Source organism: Cucumis melo, chromosome 4 (genome assembly GCF_025177605.1).
Source record: "Cucumis melo cultivar AY chromosome 4, USDA_Cmelo_AY_1.0, whole genome shotgun sequence".
Lineage (NCBI taxonomy): Eukaryota > Viridiplantae > Streptophyta > Magnoliopsida > Cucurbitales > Cucurbitaceae > Cucumis > Cucumis melo.
In genome coordinates, this window is record NC_066860.1 from 30,614,471 (window position 1) to 30,640,354 (window position 25,884).

General features: G+C 35.2%; 1 protein-coding gene across 1 annotated transcript; it reads right to left on the bottom strand.

The window, feature by feature from the left end:
- Positions 1-622: 622 nt before the first annotated feature.
- LOC103486842 (uncharacterized) lies at positions 623-25,676 on the bottom strand. The gene is made up of 8 exons (XM_008444958.3): positions 25,318-25,676; positions 24,917-25,023; positions 15,000-15,247; positions 6,250-6,411; positions 6,000-6,156; positions 3,867-4,006; positions 3,737-3,772; positions 623-2,133 (listed from the first exon to the last, which is right to left on the bottom strand). Exons 2-8 carry the CDS (start codon positions 24,993-24,995, stop codon positions 1,285-1,287), a joined length of 1,671 nt encoding a protein of 556 aa, XP_008443180.2. The 5' UTR covers positions 24,996-25,023; positions 25,318-25,676; the 3' UTR covers positions 623-1,284.
- Between the last annotated feature and the right edge of the window lie 208 nt (positions 25,677-25,884).

Here is a 25,884-nt window from a genome sequence, read left to right on the forward strand (position 1 = left end):
ATGCCAATTTTCATACAAGTGATTGAGAAAAATTATATTTTAAAATAGATTGAAACACACTAAAAGTAATTTCAACATTTTTAACGCTTAGCCGTTCCTAAAATTGAACCTATTAGACTATAAATCTAAATTTTATGGAGAATCATTGGCTTTTAGAGGTGCCATAATTGGAGATGATGATAATGAACATGACAAGTTATATGGACCAATTTGAGTACTCAAAGAAAAAGAAAATATGAACCGAATTGAAATATATGAAAAAATGATTTTAACAAAGTCACTCTCAAAACCAATTAAAATTGCTCTTGAAGGGTCAAAAGTTATATAATATTTGGATAAAAGGCTGAAGTTATTTTTTAAAATATGTACTAGAATAACAGAATTTACTCAAAAGAGATGTTTTTTTTAAGGACTTTATTAAACAAAAAAACGCAAGTTTTATTACAAGTTTATTTTCAAATTAACCACAAAAATGAAAAATCTCAAACCAATCAATATGAGGAACCTATACTTTAAAAAATAATCAAGCACGCAACACTGTTGGCAACGGTAAAATTTACTTCATGATCATTAATATTTCATTCAACACAAATAAAAAAGGGAAGAAGATAAAAGCATCAGATGAGCCAAGAAGATTGAGTAACAATTTATTTTAAGATAAAAGTTCTCTACTGAATAAGAAAACAGGGGGTACAGATTACAAAACAGTGGCATTGATGTATTTTAACTTATAATTTCCATGGCCTCTCACTAAATTTATATTACAGACCAGTATCATCCTGTTATTGCTATCCAAAATAAGTGTAGTTGGCCACTCTCTCCATGCAGATTTTAAAGGGCAACAAGGTCTTCAAAGCTGAATCTAACATGTCAACTAAAAATCTTTCTAGGCAGTACGCTAACCAGCTTTCGAACATATGGGAGAAAATCTTTCCTAGCCACAGTAAAATTTTGAGGTAGTCGAGAATTCGTCGAGCTTCCAAATTTTTATAGCAATACACATTGGAAAAGCCTAAATGTAGCCATCTAATTTTGTGATCAGCACAGACGAACCTCAGCTGCAACATGCTCTTTAAAATTGTTGGCCGAAGAAGATATACTAAACCTTCTACAAATTAACTAACAAAAAAAAATAATAATCTACTAATTTACATGATAATACAAATTCTGAAATGAACTCAGTTGGCAGGTAGAAATGTGCATGGCTGATGTAAACCATTGAAGCTATTTAGCCCTTTTAAGTGAAGGTTTGACCCAAGTAAATTCTACCTGGGAACTTACTGCCTAGGGACGGGGGGGTGGCGTCGACTGCTGGCCTTGCCCATAAAAGCCTATACCTGGTGGCCGATAAAATCCTGATGAAGTTGGCTGTGACTGCTGTGGCGGCTGCAGCTGTTGCGGAGGTGGCTGAGATGTCGGCCTACTCAATCCCATTGCAATATGTGGAGGCAAAGGAGGTGGAGGTGGTAGAGAATATGCTCCAAAATTATATGGTAATACCCCCATTAATCCACCAGACTGTGCATATTGATTCACTGGTGGAGTCGAGGATAGAGATGGTGGCACTGGAGGAGGTGGTGGCGCAAATGAAGCTTGACTCGGGTTTGCCTGGGATACAGGTTGCCCGTTTGCTGATTGTGCAAGTGGCATACTCGTCATTTGTTGTTGCATAGGTGCAACAAATGATGCGCCAACGCCATCTGAACTGCTAACATCAGAAATAGGCATGGGCTTCTCAAGTTTCTGTCGTTTTTCAGGAGAGAATAAGGAAGAGAACCCAGATGATTTTAGGCCACCGTTCATGGAAGCAGCTTCTTCTGCAACGAGTGATGAAAGAACAGAGGTAAGCATCTGTGCTGATGATGTTGAAGCAGCCAACTTTGCAGCAACAGCAGCGGCAGCAGCTCTCTTGTTTTCCTCTTCACTGGTTTTAGGACCAGGAAACGACCCCATAGCCTGGACAAGAGGGGGCTGAGAAGAGATTATGTTTTGTTGAACAGAAGATAACTTAGTATCCGTAACGTGGGTCATCTCTGTCAGTAGATCAATGGTAGTAGCTGAAGGACCAGGAGCCGTTGTCGAAGTAAACCTTTTGCGAACATTACTTGCTAGCTCAATTTGAGATCGAGCAACCTGCAGGTTCATAAACAGTAATTTCCGATCTACATAAGCAAACTGGAGTTGGGAAATACAGAACTCTACAACTAATTGTTTTGCATTCCAAGCATATAAAATATATTTAATATGAGATCTCCGTCCATGTGAATGGCAGAGAACCTATCTACATAAGCAAACTTAATTCTATTTGTTCGTTGTAACTTATGTTTATTACTATGTTTTTAATATACATCAGATAATAACTGTCCATCTCTATAAACAGTGCTCTCTCCTTTGCATTAAGTTCTTGACCACGATAATCTTTTACGGATGTTACCCTTTCCGATTAATAACACTACCTTTGCAAAAAGCCACCTCATTAGTTCTAATTCAGATGGTTCCAACTGAATTTAATCTAATAATGCATTTTCATTAGAAAATGCTCAGTTCAGAAATTTTCCTAATAAAATAGTGTCTAAAAATTTTATTAGACATGACCCAATTTCTTGTTCTAACAGCCAATTTCTTGATCTGTTCACATAAGAAAGAAAGATGCAGTACAATTTAATAATTACGACAGCCTAAAATAGGCTACCAATGACTGAGCATATTGATATAAAACGTTTCCCTGATTGCTGAGAGAAAAGAAACTGAGTGGATTTCCCAATTGATTGAACTCCTATTTGTTTGAACTGTAATGTTGACATTGAAACTCATTCATAACACATGAACGAGTAGATGTGATGTTAGTGGATACGAGGCAAACAATAGCTTCATCTCTTTATTCATCTAGATGCAAACAAAAGCATTGAAATTTAGCATACAAGCCAATCAAGCATAAGTTCCATACTTGAATTTACATTAATGAAAAATATGAATGATTTTCACCATATCTTTCTCCTTACTAACAATATCGATCAACCACTAATATCTAAATGATGATACAAAAAAAATTTAAGGCTAAAAACTACGAGGGCCTTCATCCAAAGATTGGTAACTAGTTATCATGTCTTGAAGTGGATTCCAAAGATCAACAGGTTTTAAGTTTTCACTGTTATTTGTAATTTTCTAAAGTAATCAAATATCTTGTATCAAACTTATAAAAAACATCAAAATCAAATGTGCCCACATAGTTAGCACATCAAACAAGTTCATTCAGTCTGATTTTTCTCCTGTTTCTTGTTATAGTATATTATTTCTTTTTACATTTGTCAGACCAGCTTAAGTGCACCTCGACTAATCTCACAAGACAACTCGACTAACCCTACAACATTTGGGTATCAAGGAAACTGATAGAAAATTAACTCTTACATAGGTGGCCATGATGGATTGTACCCATAAACTATTAGTTAATACAGTATATTCTTGTGTCAACTTGCACAAGAATCAAGGGTGTCTGTGTCCACCTCCACCATGTGTCTACAATGAAAGAAGATTATAACTTTGATTTAAATGATTCTAGGTGTACCAAAGTTCAATGGTTTGACATTTCCAAATATCTTATATCATATTCAAACGTTTTAAGGTATGAAGGGCATGTCGACCCATTCAAAACTAATTTAAGCCAACAGGTGATCCCAAACCTAAACTCTTGTTAGATACTTCAAAAAAAGAAAATATACAAAGTGGTTAATCTTACCTGCAACTGATTGCGAACTAGTTCCAGCTTTGATTCCTGTGATTTTCCAAAGAGTAATCAACTACAATATAGAGGAGGCCTGCAATGGGTTTAAATTATTGGAGGAAATAAAAAAGGTGAGGAAAGTTACTTGGTCCTGAAGCGCTTCTACAAGAAGGGAAACCAAAGAAGCCCTAGTTGCCTCAACACCTTCAAGTTGCCTAATACATTCTTGAATTACAGTTTCCTGATCTTGAAGGTCGTCCAGCAATCCAGATCTTGGTTGAGTCCCTAGATTGGAAGGGAAGAACGGAGAGAATTGCTCTTATCATTTCAAGGAATAAGGTCTCACGATACATACACAATATTATAGCATAGGGAACTCTATATACCAAAACAAAATATGCCAGGGAATAGAATGATCACTGCATGAAAATCTATCGAGAGAAGAAATTAGGTGTTTACAAATAAGATGTGTGTGAGAAAAAAAATGTGGGTTTGAATGCAACAAAAATGGGAAGATGTCCCATTTACTTGACCAATGCTCCAGCTCCAACAGTCAAGTTGGATTAAAGATCTTAATCATTCCTTCTTAGCTTGCTCACTAAGGCTACAAAAGTAGAATCTTTGCAATCCTTCCATGAAAGTTCAGCCACCTGTTTATTTGATAGACTAGCTGGTAATGACTCCAATACAAAGCACTTCCTCCATAAGGTGCCTATCGATGTCTATCTTTATAGTCATGTCATAATGAATGGAGGTACATCACATTATCGTGATAAAGTATGATATGTAACCCTTTATACTTTACTACCCTCGAATATTATTTTGGTTATAGAGATACCGCATGCCACCCAAACTTCAGGTTCAGTCCTACTTATAAGAAAACTTGCAACTTGCTAACTAAGATATAAGATCATGCCAACACAATGAAAAAAGAAACAGAACTAGCCCACTTATCTACAAAACACTCAGTCAACACTTCAATTGATTTTTTTTTTTACAAAAAAGTACACAGTTTACTTGAAGCTATGATTATGAAAAATAAATAAATAAATAAGAATAAAAAAAAACAATAATAAATGCTTATGGAGTACTTGCACACAGTTACCATTTAGAACTCAAGGTCACAGTTGTACAACCTATAGAACAGATCCTGTTCAAGGCTATAGAAGAAAACCACTTTGGTGGCTTGGTTTCAAAATGGTATATTATCCAAGTTATGAATATAGTAATTATCATATCCTTATACCTTTCTACCATTAAATTGAGTTTAGTTCCTATTTGGTATTAGATTTCAGGATTTCTTTGAGAGACCAAAGCCAAGACCTTAACCATGAAGAAGGCACCTGAACGCATTACCTAATGATTTGGCATCCTCATGCATTCTACTATTTTATAGAATGAGATGACTATATTTCATAGTTTCTGAATAAATAATCATTCTTTTAATAATAGTATCTTTGTATAATAGTGTATTTTAAACTATAAGATGCATTGAAGACGCAATAGACGTCTAGAAAGTAAATGCTAAGCAAAAATATAAGTAAGGTTTTTCAAGAACAAACCAGAAAAATACCAAGAAAGACATGCATGCATAAGATAGTCTTATAAATAATGAGATAATGAAAACATAAAAGAAATGGAAGTTTTTAACGACATTGTTGAAATATAGTCTTTTCGAGAAACTAAAATTGTATAAGAAAGATTGTTTAAAATATAAACTTATAGGCACACCTTAGCGAGAATGCCAACCTAGGCATAGCTCTTAAATCGTACAAAAGTCGGACACCCTCAAGTTACCCAGTGCACCTAGGATGCATCTTAAAACACCGATATTAAGTACACAGATCTATGTATTGGTACAAATTCAGACCCGATATCTTATACTGCAAAGTCCAACATTACTGATCGCATTACAAGGAAAATAATAAAAAATAAATAAGAAAGAACATCACACAAAGTTTCTCATAGCCAATGAACTAGGTCTGCCCATGGATATGATTTTTTTAAGGTAAAAATATAAATAAATAAATTGAACTTATCATAAATATTTTTTTAGTAGCACATCGTTTACAAACATAAATACTTGATTATCTAAAGTATATAAGGTCCCTTTCATAATAACATACTCGAATGGATATTGAAAGTTTGAGTTCTATCAGAAGTCTGTTGCATGACTATCACTTCATACAAAGACCACCCTTATAATGCAGAGCTTGGCTTACTTGACAACATCTTAAACTAAAATTGCATGAGATGACTATAGTAAATGAGGCTATACCTTGAGCTAAGGAGACATTTAAGTCCTCCTCAATTTGATTCAGATGATGAGTAGCAGAGCTACAGTTATTCAGAGCAGCATCTTCATTCAGATGCTCATCAAGTACAGATTGAAATGCAGTAAGAATCTTCTCTGGAACACCTCCAACAGCCAGTTTCTAGAGTTAAGCAGTAAAGATATAGGAGTCATAACACAAGAAAAAAAAAAAGGAAACTGCAATAGTCCACTGCTACCACAGCTAAGCTCTTACAATTCTCACAGAGTGAGCATCCCTCTTCACTATTTTTATAGGATTTGAACTCTTTCCATTGCTGCTGGGTAACGGAGTTGGAGGTGGATTTTTACCAAGCATTTCATCCTTAAGACTCTGACCCCGAGAACCAAAAACCTTCCTTTCTTCCCAAATATTGACCTTAACAAACCAACTCCCATGAAGGGAAACAAAATTAAGTGAGACAAATGAAACCCCAACTTAAATAAAACTTGAGATACTTTCATAAGAAAAGAAGGAAAGAGAGGAACTGATCAATCGTACTATTACAATTTAAAATTAACATTACAGAGCTTGTGGATTTCAACAACAATAACAACAAAAATAAATAAAAACAAAAAAATAAAAATACGAGAGAAGGATAATTCAGAAGGAAATGTCAATGGATTGTGATCTGTAACCAAAAAAAAATGTACAAAATTTCATTAGATCTATCAATATAACACACTTTTTGTGGCTGCTTTTGGGGTTGTTTTTTTATGTTCTTTATGTCTCCTTATATTTCAATCTTTAATCTCTTTTCATTTTATCAATGAGAAATTTGTTTCCATTTAAAAAAAAAAAGGACAACACGCTTTTTTATGAAAAAAAATTGAAGTTTGTACGTTAAAGTCACAGTAATGTGCAACCAGTATTTAACAAACCAAATTGAAATAATGCATGCGTACTAAGCAACCAACACATTGACATCTGTAGGACAAATTGTGTTTCTGGAACACGTTTCATCAAAAGATGAAAAAAACATAAAAGTTCAATCGTACAAACTCCTATAGGGTTATAGAAGACTTAAAAAAAGAAATACAACTTATACAACCAACCAAACAGGGAAAGAAAAGTTCTCTATCCCTAAGGCACGAACCATGGATTCCTGAAAAATAACAGCCTGAAACAAGATCCAAACAAAAGGTCTACCTCAAAACACCACCAACGCGTTAGAAGAGCAACACGAGAATCCATGAAGAAAGTTCCTCGATAACTAACACAAACTCTTGGGCTTTATTTTTGAATGAGAGACTGTTATTGTGTATGAAATTACGAAAGAAAGGGAGAAAAAGACCCCGAGCAAAAGGAGTTACAAAAGAACTCTCTAATTGGACAAGGGAGAATCAGAACTATAAGATTTGAAGTATTTCGACAATTTACACCCGGTGATAGCAATAATAATGACCTGTTCTATGAAAGGATCTATTTTATAGAGTGATGCTGAATTCTTCAAAATAATGGAAAATATCTTCTTAATCCGTCGAAACTAAAAAGCACAAAGAATTTTGCTAAAAGGATGGCCCTCAGATAACCTAGCTCTATCTTCCCAATCAAACTGCCCATTATTGAAAGAAGGCATAAACCATCATCAAAAGACTCTTCATCAACTTAATTGATGAGAAACCCTAATGAAGATTTTTCCATCTCTCTCCACTTCTCTTTTATCTCACTAACTCTATGAGAATTTTCATAGTATCGTAGCCTAAACTTGGGCATTCTTCATGGAGCCTTTTCAACCACGGCAGACAATGATGGTCACCCCCGCCCACCAAACGTGGACTACTCCAGTCAAATCCGGTGAGGGTCTCCACGTGTGAGACCAGAATTGAAACTTCTCTCTGCATCATATATTCTTGATCTCTTCTTCTTGCCCTTCTTCTTCTAACATTCCTCTCTTCAATCTCTTAAAATATCTCCCGTTCTTAACCTATCATTCTTCCTAAAAAAATATATTGCATATAAATACACACACACATTTCTTCCTTTCTTTCTTCTGTTCCCTTCAAGTCAACAAAAAAAAAAAAAAACCACTCTTCATCAACTCTCAAGCTTGGATCAAATGTCAAAAGTAAAACTGCTAACACTTACATCATCCATTCAGAATCCTGATCTTTTAGAATCAATTTGTGCCCATCTTCAAGCCCATCTTTTCCAAATAGGTCGGTTCTTCAGAGCACGATCCATCAACATTTTAACTACTCTGTTTTTTCTTTATCTAATTCAAAGGTAAAGCTCTTGAGAGGTTCTCCTAGCCAAACTCAGGTCTCCTCCTCCAAAAAGAAGCTTGTTTCAAATTTTGACACTCCATTTAGTATGAGCAGTGAGGAAGGTGATATGATAAGTTTAGATGAGAATGAAGATCAATTGTTGGAGGACCATTTAGAGACCGAGGTAAATTCTCTATTTCAGACTGAGTAAGATTCATTTTCTGAGAAACAAGCCGGAAATCCCCTCCAAGCTCGTCAATGTGGTATTTTGATCATTTGAAGTCCTTTGTTGAGAAATGTGGGTTAGTTTTGGCTTGAGCACTGAAAGTAGACATGTTTTCTGGTCCTGCAGTCATTTAATTTTAATATTTGAATGGGAATACGGTGATTCTCAGGGCGTTTGGAAAGGATTGTTGATGCAAGATAATGTTTTTTTTGTAAAGTGAGATTTCATGTTTGGCCTTTTTCTTTCTATTTCTTTCTTTCTTTCTTTCTTCCTTTCAGAATTCCGTTCAAAGATTTGGACCTTTGATGGGCTTTTTCAATAGTACACGTGCGGTGTTTTCTTGGTGAGATGGAAGATTTCAGCAAGTCATCTAGGGTACACGTTTGAATTTTAAAATCAAGCTTGAAGCAGCTTGGTTGGTTACCTTGTCTTGGTGTTCTCCTTCCATTCATTTTTTAAGCCATTTAGGATTAAGATTTTAGCTGATTTGAGGCTCCTTGTTGACAGTTTTTTCATTTTGCTTTGTATTTTCTTCTTCTTGTTTAGCCGGGGTTCTAGAGGGTCTTGAATTTTTTATGTTCTCTCTGTCTCTTGCATCGGTTCATGTTGTATGCGTTCTTTTAGTCTTTTTTACTCTTAGTATATGTCTCTTGTACTTCGAGCTTTAGTCTCTTTCATTTATATTAATAAAGAGGTTTGTTTCCGTTTAAAAAAAGACATCAACCATTCATCCATCCTCTTTGAAAAACCTAATCCATTCATTCATCAATCACATCATAATCCTAGTTAATAAAAGAAACTAATCCTAATAAACAAAAGAAACTAATCCTAATCAATAAAAAGAAAACTAATCCTAATCCTAATCCTAATAGATCAAAGGTATGACACTATAATACCCTATTCCTACTAATCATTCTATCCCTCCCGAAAAAAAAAATAAACAAACTAGACCTCAAGTTTTAAAACGAAAATGAGGATAAAAATAGAAAAATAAGTCACTCGAATGGAAACATCTGGGAACATTCAACATAAAAAATATTCAATCTTTCATGATCAAGCCAATGAACCCAAGAACTAAATTGTTCAAAAAATCCTCTATTGTAAAAGAATGTGCAGAATTTTCAGAAAATGAGGAAAACCCCATTTTGTAAGAGTGAAGAAAATTCAATTGGGGACGGTTTTCTTGCACTTCATTAAATGTGTGTATGCATCGGTCAATAAACTTCAATAAAATGGAATGAGGTTCAAATTTGAAGTGGATTTGGGTTTGTGCTGTAGGCAGAAACAGAATACATGAGTCATGGGTCTTTGGGTAGGGTCTGAAAAAAGGGTAAAAATTTGGCGAGACCAAATGGGTTGCCAAAAAATTGTGTCGTCATCTTCTTCTTTGTACACAACTGCAAATAGGTTGCCAACACGTTTATGAGGATCTTCTTCATTAACCACATGATTTTCTACTTTCTTTTCCATAAACTATGTATCTTTCACCTTCTTGGTCGGATCTTTTGATTTGGTCACCTCTGCGTTGCCGAAAAAATACCTAAACTCTTTTTATTCAAGACATGTCTCCCCCATTGTTTCGTAGTCGACTGTAATTAGGTTTTCAAGTTCTTCTAATCAGTTTGCCCATGGTTATTTTTTTCTTTTTCTTTTTTTTCTTTTTTTTCTTTTCTAGAAATTTTGTGTGGGCTCCCTGATTTTTGTTCATCCTTTTCTTCCTCTTAGTGAATTTCTCAAATTACATCTTTTTTAAGTTCTTGCAAATGTTCTGAAAATTGCTCCACATTTTGAGTTCTCTCCCAACAAACATTGAATATTCTTGATATCCTTCTTCATTTCTTCGAAAACTTCACGATTAATGAACAAATTGGGTGTTTTTGATTAAGCTTCTTCATCATAATTGTTGTAGGACTGATTCTTGAATTTTCTTGCATATTTCTCAATCTTTCTTGGTTGTTCTCTGATAATTTCTATCCCTAATTGTAGTTCTTCTAAAAAATTTAATTCTTGCAAAAACTTGATAAATCTTTGGGTTTTTGTTGAGATGTTGTTGAGTCCCACATTGGAAAAACCAAGGGGACTCACACCCCTTATAAGGTAGATGGGTTACTCCTCTCATTGCCAATTGGTTTTGAGATGGAACCCTATACTATCAAATAGTTTTTTCTTTCTTTTTTTGGAATTTTAAGGATTCCCCCTAGTTAGATGTGTTTTAGTTGGCAAAGAGCACAACTCACAAAGCTCCCTCCTGTGATCATTGTCACAAAAAGTTTCTCGGTCTTCCATCAACGGCAGTCAACATTGGCCCAAACGGCTGCTTCAATACCAAATTAATCTAAATAAAAAATGAAACTACTCTATTGATAATTGAAAAGCAAACTAATCCTAATCCTAATTAATAAAAGAAACTAATTCTAGTCAAAGGGTTTGACCATAGTACCCTACTCCTAATCCTAATAATCCAAAGAAACTAATCCTAATCCTAATGATCCAAAGAAACTAATCCTAATCCTAATTAATAGAAAAATCTAGTCCTAATCCTAAATAGAAGAGTTGTCTTCTTATATTCACAACTTTTAGGATTATATTAATTAGGATTATTTTGCTTTTCAATTATAAATAGAATAGTTGTCTTCTTATATTCACAACTTTTAAACATTAATAAAATTCTCGTGTTTGGTATACATCTAAATTTCATCACCATCCTCTTCGGAAACTCCTAGAATTGAGTGGTCGTTATTTTTTACAAAAAAAAAAAAAAAGAAAAAGAACTTCCACTAAGAAGAAATGGAAAAATACAAGCGCATAAAAATGAAGCCCGCAAAAAAGGTCAGTCAAACTTGCTTGGCTTCTTCAGCATGAGGCAAACATAAGTCCGCTAATAGCAACATCAAGTCTCCCCAACACCCTCTTTTCCTTTTCACCATTTTTTACACTTTCTTGATCAGTGACATGTCTCACCTTTTTTCTCTCGCCTTCCAACCTCCTCCATTGAGTTTAATCATGGCTTGTGCATCACTGAGCCTCGAAAAAATAGATCCTTCACTTTATCCTTGAAAAAGAAGTCGCGTTCTTGGTTTTATTTTGTTTTAGTATTTCTCCTTGTATTGGTTTTATTTGTGTTTGGCCATTTCATTTGTATCGTTTTAGTCTAGACGTTGTTATCCTTGTCTCACGGTTTGATATTTTGTTCGATATTAGAATATGATGAGGATGCTAATGGGGTATCAGCCTAGTTGAGATTTTCATATGCATCCAAATCTCTGCTATTGTATTCAGAGCTTTGTCTCCTTTAATTACATCAATTGAGAGACTTATTTCCTTCTAACAAAAGAAAAGAAAAATAAAGGAATCTCATTCTTGGTTGGCCTCATGTTTCACCACTATGATTGATGCCCCTCAACCAAAAGTCCTTGAAAATTTTTGTCTTGGTGAATACGATTTAAAGCAAACTCCTTGTTAAGTTAATGGACAAGACACAAAGGGAGAGACAGAATCCCCATTTTTTCAGGGTTTTTGCCTTATGGGTAATATAATCAAAGTAAGGTGCTTGCCTCCATAGAGTGATTCAGGCCTGAGTTTCCCTTCTCCTTCTACACTCGAAGAGCTTCGCTCCTGATCCCCGATCTATCCTTCCTTTGTTTTGAGCTATTTGTTGGGAGCTTGTCCCTTCCCTGAACTTGTTGAATCAAAAGGTAATTAATTCCCTTTCTCTAGTTTCGAGGTGTGAACTAGCTAGACAAAGATCGGATTATGAGTTGGATTCGTAATTGTTGAATGACTAACTCAAAGCATTTGTTGATAAGATCCCCATCCGGAAAAAAATATATATTGTGCAGAAGTTGTTAAGCTTGCCTTTAATCGAGGCCTTAGCAAAGCCATCCTGGTGGGAAATGCGAAAAGGGGATGGAATTTCTTCATCTCTTATTAAAGATTTCAACCAATCTACCTCTGCCATTTTTTAAATACAAGTTGGGAGTGAGGGATTTGAACTTGAAATCTCTTGGTTCTTAGTACATACAGGTGTCAATTAAGCTAAGCCCTCTGCCATTAGTACCAAGGTAACTCAAGGAAATTTTGAAAACAAAAAAGTAATATGTTGGCGACGATTGACCAACATCCATCCTTTCCAACAAAGGACATAAAAGAAGGCTTTTCCTCCATCTCCTACTACTCCATTTGCTTACATCCTTCAACCCAACATAGCCATTGTAGTCTTTCAGAAAAAAACTTCCTAACGTCTGGTTTGACATCCTCTATACTATTCGAGAAGAGATCACCATCCATGGATCAAGTAGCTCCTTACGACCAAAAACAAACACTTTGCAACATCAAAGGCTTATTACAAAGGCATGATGGGTCAATAGTGCTTTGAGCTTGATTCTGGTTCCTTCAATCCATTTTACATCTCTCTCTTTTTATCCATCACCCCCCGTCTTGTTTTATTCTTTCATCTAATTGGTTGTACTATTTGGATATTTCATTTATTAATGAAATTATTTTTTAAAAAAATTACCATCTGTCGTAAAACTCTAAAAACCTTCCAAATATCCTCCATACTCCCCAAAAAAATGGTCATTTTGAATCCATCCAAAACTAAAACGCTTTTATTCTCTTTCAAAGTGCATAGGCTTCCAGCTCTTCCATCTCTTCCATCTCTCTTAGAGATTAAAAATCCACAAGGTTATCAACCCCAGAAGGAATTGGACCAATTACCAAGAATATAATATCAAGGGATATAGTTCGACCTAAAGCCTCTTTACTATAATAGGAAAAAGAATCCTCCAATTGACAAGTCAATAGGAATATACAAAACCAACACCAAAGAAGATTGTCCCTGACACTGAGATTCGACGAGCTAAGATCAATAATGTGCAATCAGCAATATCTGAACTAAAATTACCTTATGAATTCAAAATAAGCTATCTTAAGAATCTTGTAAATATAAAATTTTCCCAAAGACTTAGTAAGACAGCATAGACGATATATCTACTAAAATTTCCTGTAAGTGATAGATCCACCATAAGGCTTATTAGCATCATCCAGACTGAGAAAACTTTCAAATATCAACAAATGTCACATGATAACAACTTACTTAGAACATCAACTAGTATAAGAAAGAATGGTAAATCGAATCTTGTGTCAATCAACATCAACACAAGTTTGAATCATTTGGTTTTCCCTTCATTTTGATTTGAACCATACGATACAAATCATGAATCGTAAAATTTTAATTACACTGGTCTTGAAGATCTTTTCCGTTTCATTTTGAATTTCGAAGTTTGTTTATTGAAGCATTTTTCAGAAGATTTTAGGGCCTCTTTATTTTGGTGGTTTGGTGTTTAATGCAGTTGGAAAATTGTCTTCCATGATCTATCTTTAGCCAACTTCGGCTCCTTCATCCTTCAGTCTCTGTTGCTCAAAGCTCAGCGATTTTGGACTTTAATTTGATGTGTTGCTCATCTTTGGGAGGTTTTGACACAAATTGTACAGTTTTTATTCCCTTTACATTCATCCTTAGTTGTTCCTTTGTTCCCAATTGGAGCTTTGTACTTTTTCTAGTATTAGTCTCTTTTCCTTGTTTCAATAAAATTTTCTCGTTTCTTTTCCAAAATAACAAAAATTTAAGATTGGAATGAAAGAATGTAGGAGGTTCATCATCTCAACTTGTCTCTAAAATACGTTACTATAGTTAATAGAATCAAGAAAACCATAACACTAAACTATAGGCTTTTCGAATGACAAGTTGCGCCTTTATACGAAACCTCAGCTCATTATCCTCAGAACTCAAGGACACATATGTACAACCTATAGAACAGATCCTATTCAAGTAAAGGTCGTTCTCAACTCATTATCCTTTCTCTCACTTATAGATATTAATCATAAGATCAAATCAAGATTTTATCTATCTCTTACAAGGTTCATAGATCCTAAATTCTTTTATTATTTGAAGGAAAAAGTTTGATTTCCGTTTAAGAAAAAGTTCCTAAACTCCTTTACTTACTCTAGAAGAACAATTGTTACTGTAATTAGTTAAAAAAAAAAACTAAATTAGGCCTAGGAATAGAACAAAAGGGAAAAGGCAAAAGCATCCACTTATTATGCTTCAAACAGAAGTTTTAAACCCAGATATCTATAATTTACTAGAGGATTCGTGTCTAATATGCAAGCTTTAGGAATTATCATCAACTGAGCACCCACAGTACCCATGAAACACCATAATCAAAAGACTTGCCTAAGTAGAAATGAGATTTCTATTACCAAATGCCAATCTCTGACAAGCCCTAATAGAGATATTTATGATATAAACGTGTCAATCAGTGAACGGATTCCATCTTCCCTTTTCCGTTTTTATTCTTCACCTTTTTTTGTGGGAGGTGGAGGGAGAAGAATTTTAATTCAGATACCGACATATGCAAAATGCTTTACTTTTGGGCAAAATGTTCAGAGTTAATTGGCATGCTTCCAGGGGGAACAACATATGAAGATTCATTGCCATAATTTTTTTCTGCACAAGTAAAAAGAAGACATACAAGTCGGGCAACTGCTTTCTTTCCACTTTCGTCACCATGATCATATACATACTTGAGAGCACCAGGAAGAACTTTCCAGAATTCATTCACAAATTCACTTCCCTTGCGCCTGCTGTTTTGCAAAATGTCATTTGCCAAATACAGAAATGAAACACGCTGCTCTTTCTGCGATGAGTTGAATAATTTATCCCATGTTTCGACAATCTGCTTGGCCTTTTTCCGGTGGGAAATGCACCATTTTGATAAAGCTAATTTGATATCAAAGATAAACAGATCCATAACAATTGCACCCACCAACAGCAATTACTTAAGAAAGAGTATATATTTGAGTATAAAACATTATCCAAAGAGTATATGTTTGAGTATAAAAAATTATCCAAAGAGTATATAGTATAAGAACCGCTCCTCATTCTATAAGTACCCAACAAAAAAGAACTCACATAAAGAATACAAAAAAGGGCTCCATCTAAACACAAGAACTATCATATCCAAAACATTTTTCAAACTGGTATATTTATTGACGAAAAAAGGCAAAGAATATAAGGACACACCAACTCTCAATCCAAAGTTCTCAAACAAGAGCAATGAAAATGTTCAACCATAAGGAGTATCGAACAGCTTAATGCCAACATCGAAAAAATCTGAACCACAAATTCATCAGCCTTCTCCATATATACGTAATAATGAAGCCCCCCTCCCTACTCCTATTACAATCATGAACAACTCTATCTGCAATGAGAATAAATACCATAATGTGTCCTTCTTCATGAGCACTTTGATAACATGAGATCATTTGATAAAAACCCCCCTTGATATTGTAGCTCAAACCTTTGTAATGATATTAAGCATAGCCTAAAAAATAAAAGGAGAAATTTCTCCTCGAATCCAACTATCTTTATTATGATCAAGTTGAAGAATACACAAAAGGGAGATTCTCTATTTATAGAGAATGTGCAACAAAAAAAAAATAGTAAAAAAGAATTAACCAAAAAAATAGTCATGATCCTACTACATCAGGTTTTTTTTTTCAGGTTTTATTTATTATGATTTATATATATAAATCATTTTTTTTAATTTAAAATGAGGCTTCGCTTCATATTGTCTCAAGGCTTACACCTCCCCTCTTCATGAGAAAACACCTTGAGACCACTTAAGGCTATTAAAACATTGGACCAAACAAAACAAAAGGAGAAAAGTAAAGTTAAAAAAAGGAATAAAACTGATGTTGTCAGGGCTATGCCATCAAAGCTATTTTATCTGAAATTTGGATTTAAAAGAATCAACGCACGTTTCAAAATAAATCACTTTCTTAGATGGGTAGATTGAGCTGTGCTCGTCTTACGATGTCATCTTGATGCTCTTTCCAAGCTCTTCGCAGGATATTCTATCCAAGGTTTTTTTTTAAAGGAGACGGCCTCTTTATTAATATAATAATGAGACAAAAGCTTGTTATACAAGAGAATTACACAATGAGCATGTAACCATAGATCATGAGGTGCACCTGGGGATCTCAATTAGGTTGACACCCCCATAGCACCTTCATCATATCCAAACAAGCTAAAAACCATTCATGTCAGACTATATCATCAACTCGCACTGAGACAAAGAAATACATATAGAAATAAAAAGACTATATCAGACTAAACATCCATCAACTCGCACTAAGACAAACTTGAGATCCTTGGAGAAGGAACGCCACGAGGAGGCTAAAAGTTGATGACTCCATCGTGGTCTTACGTTGAGAAGCTTGCTCTGAAAAAAAAAAAACTATAGGATCTTCCCAAACACAATTCTGACAACGATGCAAACAAGTTGAGAATCGACAATCAAAACCAGGTTCTGTAAAGAGTCACTAAGCGACAGAGCAAAAGTGCAGATTGAAGGAGACAAACAGTGTCCAAAAGCCATTTTCCAAATTAGATTAACGATTCAACTTGTATACTTCTATAATCCCATAGAATTTTTCTGGCATTAATTCAGAGGAATTAATTAAATCAAAATTTTCCGACAGGCGCCAGTGGCCACTAACTTTGGTCGATTATAACCCTTTCTTTCTAGTGTGACTAAAGCCCCATGAGATTCTGAAAGTCACTCACTTCTTCATCCTTCAAGTTTTCTTGAAACAAAAAATCCCGGTAAACTACTTTATACTATGCATCTAATCAACTTCTTCTTTCACATGGCATAACGTCTGAAGGAAACCAGCTTGCCACACTAAATTATCTTTTGCAATAAACTCTGCTAAAGAAATAAGTTCCAGCAAAATACACAATCACTCTATATACAGACCATAATCATTAGTAATTCAGAAATCTTTATACAGATGGTTCATAAGCATCAAAATTACAAGAGAACTCCACAACGATTTGAAGAATCTCGATCAAAACTGTACTTTTTTGGTACTTGTAGCAAAACCATAACCTGAGATATCAGCTTAATTTGCTTCTTAACTACCATTTTTTATGAACTCCTAGCTCCCTTGTATTCCCAAAAGTACTTTCGATGCACTATCACATCCAAGACTACTTTCAATGCTGGAGATAAAGTTTAAAGAACTCAAAGGAAAGATATACCACAAGCTTCGACGATGTCATGCAAGTGCTATGGGATTTCTTCTTCAAATTTCTGGAGAGAAGGTCGTTCTTCTTCTACACCTTCCTCGACAAACATTTGTGGACATTGCTGATTATGTTCTCCAAAATCTCAAAATCTTCAAACTCTTCCCCTGCTTTAATCTCTTCTAATTCCTCACTACTAACACTTGGGACTGATTCAACATTTAAGTCTTGAGCTTCTTGAACAACGAGGTTGCCATCTTCCTCTGCACTAGCAATCCCATATTGCACCTTGCTTGTATTCTATCCAAGGTATTTGTTCAAATTGAAATGCTTTTATTTTTCTTACTTTTTTATAATAAAAACAACTTTCAACACTGGAAAAATGAAAGAATACACAGACACACAAAAAAACGCCACCCACCAAAAACATCTTTGGCTATAGGAAAGGACTCCAACTATGCAAAATAACACATATAGAATAAAATGGTCTTTGAAACTGAAGCCCACAGAGAAACGTAGAAGCAAACAAGGGGTTCACACCTCACTAGGATCCTTGTTCACCCCCAAAAAAAATTCTACTATTCCACTCACCCCTCAAAAGCCACAAAATAATCCTTACCCTCACATGTCAAAGAAAGAGATCCTTCTCCACACGAGGTGGATTGAGGAGGAACTTCTCGATCATGGCACTAAAACCCCTCTAACGAGCAAATGAAAAGCCAAACGTCTAGTAAAAGCACTCCCAAACTAATATTGTTGTATCTTGTCGGTTTTTATTTATTTTAGTTTTTTGTACTTTGACCGTTAGAATGAAGAGAATTGTTTACTTTTCAAAAAAGAGAAGGAATAAAGCTCACCTGATTGTTTTGCTATCGTAGAGTTGGCCACCTTGCTTTTTTTTCTAAGGCCAAATGCAGCCACTCACACTTGAACCTATTTAAAATAATCACCACTTGATTTTTTTTCTTTTTAGTAAATTGATTGAACTTTTTACACATGGGGGATCCTACGATTGAAAAATCAGGAAACCTAACAACCCCATTGCCTATTCATTTTGAGATGGAAACTTATTTTTATCTAACATGGTACCATAGCCCATAAAGCAAGAACGACTATTCCATCCATAAAAAGTTATTCAGCCCAAGAATGGCTCAAAGAGGAACCATGATACCATCTCGAGTGAGCATGTTTTTTTAAAGGAAAAGAACCTCTTCATTGATACATTGAAATGGCAGGGTTAGGAAGCATGAGCCACTTCTTGAGACTCTTCCTTCACGAGACATTTAAGGTAAAGTATTAAGATTACTATTCAACATTATCCAAATCAAAATACCTATCCTTTTGGGACTTCAGACTTCCAAAAAGCCAAGAATTCCACATTATTTGTTGGTAAAAAAGATGGCAAATGCTTGGATAAAGATGAAAGTTTCCTAAAGGTTGAAGGGTACAAACACTGTCTTTTTTTTTAAACGGAGACAAACTTTTGTATTAAAATATAACTCATAGTACAAGAGAATTATTCGTTGAGAACAATATTGAAGCAAAAAGAAGGATCAGGAGGCGCATCCGAACATCTCAACTAGGTTGACACCCCCTTAACGCCATCATCATATCCAATAGTACATCCAAAAACATAGAAACTCCAACTAAACCAGAACAACAACCAAGAAAGGGAAATACAAAAACAGAAAGTAAAGAACAACAGAAGATAAACAATTCCAGAACAAGACCAAAAATATTATCTCCTATAAAGAACAAAAAGAAGTAGAAATAGGAGGTATTCCACTAAAAACCAGCAAGCTTGCGTATCTTGAGCTTCTGAAAAAATACAGAGAGATCAGCACACATCAACTGGGTTGGAAGATGAAAGCCGCCTAGTTTAAACATAAATCTTTAATGGAATACTCATTAAATTCCTAGTTCAAAGAACGCCAAGCTGTAGCATTTCTTTTTGCGGTGCCCACAGCAAACACGGTTAAAAGAAAGGTTGTGAAAACAGTGGACAATAAAGACCGAAAGTCAATTATTTCTTCTTTCTTCAAAGATCTTCAAAATGAAATTTGCCAAGCACTATATGGTTGTCCCAATGATCAAAAACAGTCCCCAAGGAAAATTTCAAAAGAGTTGCCCATCCAACTATCAATCCAAAATAGCCTTCTTCTACCACTTAAAATGAGAAAGTGAATCAAAAGCCTTCCAAAGCTTTTAAAATATTCAACCAAGGGCTCCTAAGACTCAAATCATTCTTTGAACCAAAAATCCAACAAAAATTTGATAACCATGAATACTGATGATGGGAATGAAACTAGTGCCCAAGAAGGGGTGGAATCAAGCTAGCCCAGATATAGTCTTTCAGTTCCTTTCTGAAAAACAATACTACTCAGCCTCCTTCCTACCGACCATTCCACCAATATCAATAGGACAAAAGGAGATCAGATCCTTTATTGATGATCGAAACAGATAAGAAGCATCTCTTTAGGTTCATTAAATTTTATTTTTCCATTAGAAGGAGCTCGCATATGTTCTGCAGTCCCCCGTGAGTGCTCTATGGGTAGGAAACAGCAGCATCCTATGAACTTCAAGTGATCAATCGGTTTCTACTTTGCTAGACAAAGACCGACTTCTCCAGCTAGATGAATCGAAAACTTTCAATTGAATATATTCTTTCAATTGGTATATTTACTTATTCATCTACATATCTTTCAAAAATAGAAACTTAGGCGCTCTATTTAGCAATACAGAATGCCCCTACATAACTTCCTTAAGTATTTCCCATACAATGGGTTCTTTTTCCACCTTCCACCCTTTTTTCTAAATGGGGTGCCTAGAGCACCTCATGTTGGAATTGAGTCCTTGCTCATTCTCGTTAGGCCTTATGATTCCGTGCAGGTCCCAACACGTTCGGTTTGACAAACCCCTATGAAATCTAAAGTTAGGGGATACTCAAAAGTTTCTTGAATGGTTGTAAGGGCTGGATTGCACTTTCAATTTTTAAATGGTTCAATCCATGTTGGTCGGAAAATCTATCCCGTGACTATTTATTTGGATGGGATAGTTGACTTTTATGCCAACTGATGGGGAGGCCCGACGCTTCTGCAAACTGCAAAGTCTAAGAGTCGTTATGAAACTCCAACGGCTGAATGTTGACTATCTTCAATAAAGTACCATTTGGAGAGTGCCTAGTTTACAGGGCACTGATTGCCACCTTGCTTGGCCCTTCCTCCAAAGGATTGTTGTATAACAAGTGCATGATGTCCACCAAAACATTCGTGTATTTTAGCATCAACTTGATGAATTAATTTCAAGATATAACATTCAATTTGGGCTTCATTCATATATTTCCATCCCCATTTTGCTGACAAGAGCATATTTCTAAGTTTTAAATCTCCAAACCCAAGTCCACTAACAAAACCATATTTCTAAGTTTTAAATCTCCAAACCCATGTCCACCATCCAGCTGTGACTTTGACACAAGACTTCAATGGACCAAGTAATTTAGTTTAATATACTTAGTTCCATCCCAAAAGAAAGAACACAAGAAACGATCCATGTGAAGACTAACCGACGAAGCCATCAAAAGTAGAGACAAATAGTACAACAAAATGCCTGATAATACCAAGGGAACCGAGAGTCAGAAGACCACAATAAGACAAAGAAAAGTGCTTCCATCTATCAAGCAATTCCTGAATTTTGTTTATGATCAGTTGCTAAAACGTCTCTAATTCGAAATGACCACCAAAAGAAAGAACAAAATAAATGATTGGTGAGGCTCTAACTTTACATAGGTGACATGATGCACATACACTAGCTTTTGAAGCATCCATGTTAACCCCGCACAGATGACTTTTGCCAACTGATTTTCAACCCCAAGCACCACTCAAATAGCTCCATTGATTGGACTAGTGTATCAAACATGTCGTCATCATCTTTGCAAAATAATAATGTACCATCGGCTTTTTTTTTGGATAGAGACAAAATTAAAATATTAATAGCCAAAACCCAAGATAAATACCATAAAACAATACAGTTAATGGAAGAATAACCCAATCACCAAACATTCCATAATTTAATCAAGCGTTGTTGGCCTTGGACGTCGTCTTTCCCGAGGTGACTCCCATGGTTGCTCCTTGTACTCGACACTTGTTTCTTGTTTAAGACGCTCAACATTGCACTTGAGGCAATTCATGTTTCCTCTAAAATTCAAAAAAGCACACGAGAGGCATTCCCATTCTTCTGGATTCAATTCCCTCTTTGGACGAAGTTCTCTACAACGCAAACATTTCTTGTTACTAGCAAAGTTCATGAATGTACATTGCGGGCAGACCCAATCTTCCCTTCTTCATTTCAACTTTTTCGGCCAATGTACCATTGGCTAATTGAAGAAGAGAAACATATATTTTTGTCTTCGCCAAAGCTAAATTCTTTATCAGCCCCTTTGGATTAAATGATATCGAGTAAACGACCAAAAACCTCACTTTAAATTAGAAAAAGAAATGAATGAAGTGGATCAACTTGCCTCAACCCCCTGCATAGCCAAGGTTTCTCCACAAGGATGTCCATTGATAAAGACAAAACATTTAAAGCTTCTAACCCAACCCATAATCCATAGAATCCATTGCCAATGAAAGCCTATAAGCCAAAGCACTTCTTCAAGGAAGTCTTAATCCATACAATCAACAGCCTCGACAAAATCGACCTTTAACAACCAACCACTCTTTTTTATTATGAAAAGGTTATAATTACAAAAGAATTTCTTTGGTTTGAACGTCACCGAGGAGGTGTGCGTGTGTGAGCGCGTGCACATGTTGATATTGAAATAATAATAATAATTAAAAATAAAAAATTCACACTTTAATTGAGAGAAAAATGAAAGAATACACAAGATTACAAAAAGGGACCTATAAAAGGGCTTCAAATTTCAACCAAGTATAAGAGTATAGTTACAGAAATGATTGGTCACAAAAGCCTAAAGAGAAACGTTGAATCGAACAAAGGACCAAGTATCACTTGAAAACTTCACTTGACACCTACAGACTCTATTATTTCTCTTGCCCAAAAGACGTATATTGTAAACCAACCAAAGAAAAATCCACATTAAGGGGTATTTGGAACGCTGAGTTGGTTGTTACAGTTGGTGATTATTATAGTTTGTCGGTTATAATAGAATATAGGTTATAAAAGTTTGTTTTTGGGGAGCAAAGAGTTTGAGTATGGAAAGTAAATAGAAAACACTATAACAAAGTTGGAAAGGATGGATAGAAAAAAATAAACACCGTAACAAAGAAGGATTTGAAATAGTAATATTGTAGCTAATTGTAGGTTATGATAGTTGAAAACACCAACTAATATAAATGGAGCCCAAAACTTGGAGTAGGGCCAATTGGCTATAATAGCCCACAAAAAAGCAATGGAGAAAAGGTGGTCAAGGGACTCTTTGGTCCTTAAACTAAGATGCACACCTAGGTGGAGAGAGCCCAATATGGGGAAAATCTCCAAAGCAAATGGTCCCTAGAGAGCCCAATTTAAATTTCCAAATAAAATTGGCCAAGGGGGCTGTTATTTATACTTTGTTTTCAAAGTGTAGAGGAAAGTAAAATTGCTAGAGCAAACAGGAGGTTCCATTTGATTTCACTTGCTCCATCTCTCGTTCTAAAGAAACCAATCCTATAAGGTCACAATCACATATCCCTCTTCCAAGGCCTAAATTTCATATCTGATTAACATTATCCCAACAATCTACAACAGTTGATTTTTTCTTCAAGGAGACTACATATAATTCTAGAAAACAAACACCTAAAGGGTCGTCTCCTACCCAATTATCTTCGCAAAAACAGACAATAACATGTAAAGGCTTTGAAGATCACAACGCTTTTCTAAACGAGATCTCAATGCTAAAGGATAAACTTCCATGGACTTTTGGGGAATACCCTAGAAAGGTTTCCCAACTATAAATTGAAAGAGGTGCTAAATTTAGCAATGGACACTTTTCTCCATAAAGCTTCTTTTCAAATGAGAAGCTCCAAATCCATTTGGTTAAGAGAGCTTTGTTCCAAATGCTTTTTCTAAACAGAAACAAGACCATCCATTGATATAATGAAAGAGTCTAAAGCTCAAATTACATGAAAGGAAACAAAACAAAAATATCAAACTTGCCATTATAAGGCTAGAATCAAATTACATTACAAAGACTAAATTCTGAATAAGAATTAAAGACATTCCAATTGTGGAACACATATCCCAAGTGGACCACGTATTCCAGATGACTGCTTTGCTCTGAAGTTCAAATCAACAATGTCAAGTTTTGTTCCACTTCAGAAGATATGAGAGCTCCATGCTCCTATTCCCACACTATAGGAAATTGTAAGAGTTCAATGAGAGCAACAACTTTTGAAGGCAAAAAGAAAGGGGAAAGTAGGCAGGAAGATTGGGTAGGGTGGCATTTGTCAAATGTAAGCCTACCTCCCTTGGATAGAAGTTGCTTTGCCATGATTGAAGTCTTTTGTCTGTCTTTTCCATAATAGATTGCCAAAAATATAAGGAGGATGGCTGCATATAAGAAATCCCAAGTAGATTGCAGCCCTTGAGCTCCTTGTATCCAAAGTGGTTTGCTAAGTGAGATACCCAGTTGTTGTCATAATTAATACCCAATTTCAGATTTGTACCAGTCAATATTTAATCTAGATGCTTCCTCCGTAAGTTTAAAATACTTAAATAGATTCTCAACATCCTCCATAAGGTAAATTAATGCATTTCAATTAGACGTGTATCTTGTTATGAGAAATCAACAAGATACATGTCTATAGGTGTTCAAGGCAGATAAAGAATCCTAAAACGTAAGTCGTGACCAACTCTGAGCATCAATGCTGACTTGACAGGGTTCTACTAAGCCACCTTCCAAGGTCCCCCCTTGCCTCTTGAAGCAACCATTGAGGTGCGCAAGCCTCCCGAGGATCAGTGGGATAAGCCGTGAGCAAGGAGTGAGACCCCAATACCTCAGTTAATATGAATTGAAGTAGATTAATGTTTAGAAAGAAAAAAAAAATCTTGAGTATTGATAGATAAGATAATCACCACCCTCATAACATATCCAGTTACTTCCAAGATAATAAGTGGCGGAACAAGAAATTTCGTACATAGATAATTAGTAAATCATAAAATCCATTAGATTGCTTTTTCTTTTCTTTTTTTTTTTTTTTTTTTTTCTTTTTCCTTTTTGACATCCATTATTATAAACACAGTAACATAGGCGGAAAAAGTATCCAAACAAAAACTGTAAATGGCAGGTGTGTTATAGAACGTGCAATGCAATATTTTCAAAAAAAGGAAATAAATAAAAGATAATGAATAGAGAAAGGATACACTCGATGCTCTGCTGAGAATTGTTGAGCTTGGATAACTTCTCAGCCAATACCTGTGCTTCAAAAACCTCGTTGTTCATCCCGTAGCGAGAATTTTGTTACATTACCCTGCAAGAGAGTTCAAGAAAAAGTTGCAGTTCATTGTAGTTACGTGAGCTATGAAAATACTAAGAATTTAAATTGTAAACAAACACGAATTTTCAATGAAGCTGTCTTCCCAATATTAGCAGGCATAACTATCATTGTCAACAAGAAAAACAATTTCAACCGATACCCAGTTCAAGATTTTACGATATAACAACGTTAGGGTTCCACATCCCAGTCAGTTATTCCTCGTCGCTATGTAGAGGATGGATCTAGATTTGAAGAAAAAGAAAAAACCCCATTTGAAATTTCGAATACCTGGCATATATTAATTAAGGAACACCACTCTTAACGATTGTCTTTCCCGAATAAGACGTCGGGGAGGACAATTTTGAACAATGGAGAAGAAGATTGCTGATATGTCGCAGATTCTTTTCTGGTTCTTTGTGTTACTTCGCAACAAGGGGAGGATGAAACAGAGAAGAAGAAGAAGATTGAAGAGAAATAGAGGGAGAATAGAACCAAGAAGGAGTGGGAAAGTTGGGGGCTTTTCAGAGTGGGCAGGAGATTCCCTATTTCACCAGCAAAAAGATGGTTTAGAAGAAGGGTGATAAGTGGAGGAAGCTCAAAAAAGCTGGTTTGTAGAGTTCGTCAAAATATCGAGAAAAAATGTTGACCAAAAATGGAAAATCAAAATCTTGAATTAGTTAAATAAATAAACCAACAAAAACCCTATAAATTCTAGGGTTTGGCGTATTTAATTTTTGATTAAAAGTTTGATTATTTTGTTAAATTGTAGAAAATTATTAGTTTTGTGATGCATAAATTTTGAATTACGAATTTTATATTATCTCCCTGTGTATATTTGTTTAGACAACTAAATGT

Coding starts and splice junctions, on each gene's coding strand:
- LOC103486842 (XM_008444958.3), bottom strand. CDS start 24,995: ATGAACAACGAGGTTTTTGAAGCACAGGTATTGGCTGAGAAGTTATCC. Junction 6,157..6,249: donor ATGCTCACTCTGTGAGAATT/GTAAGAGCTTAG, acceptor GCTTAACTCTAG/AAACTGGCTGTTGGAGGTGT. Junction 2,134..3,736: donor TAGTTCGCAATCAGTTGCAG/GTAAGATTAACC, acceptor ATGAACCTGCAG/GTTGCTCGATCTCAAATTGA.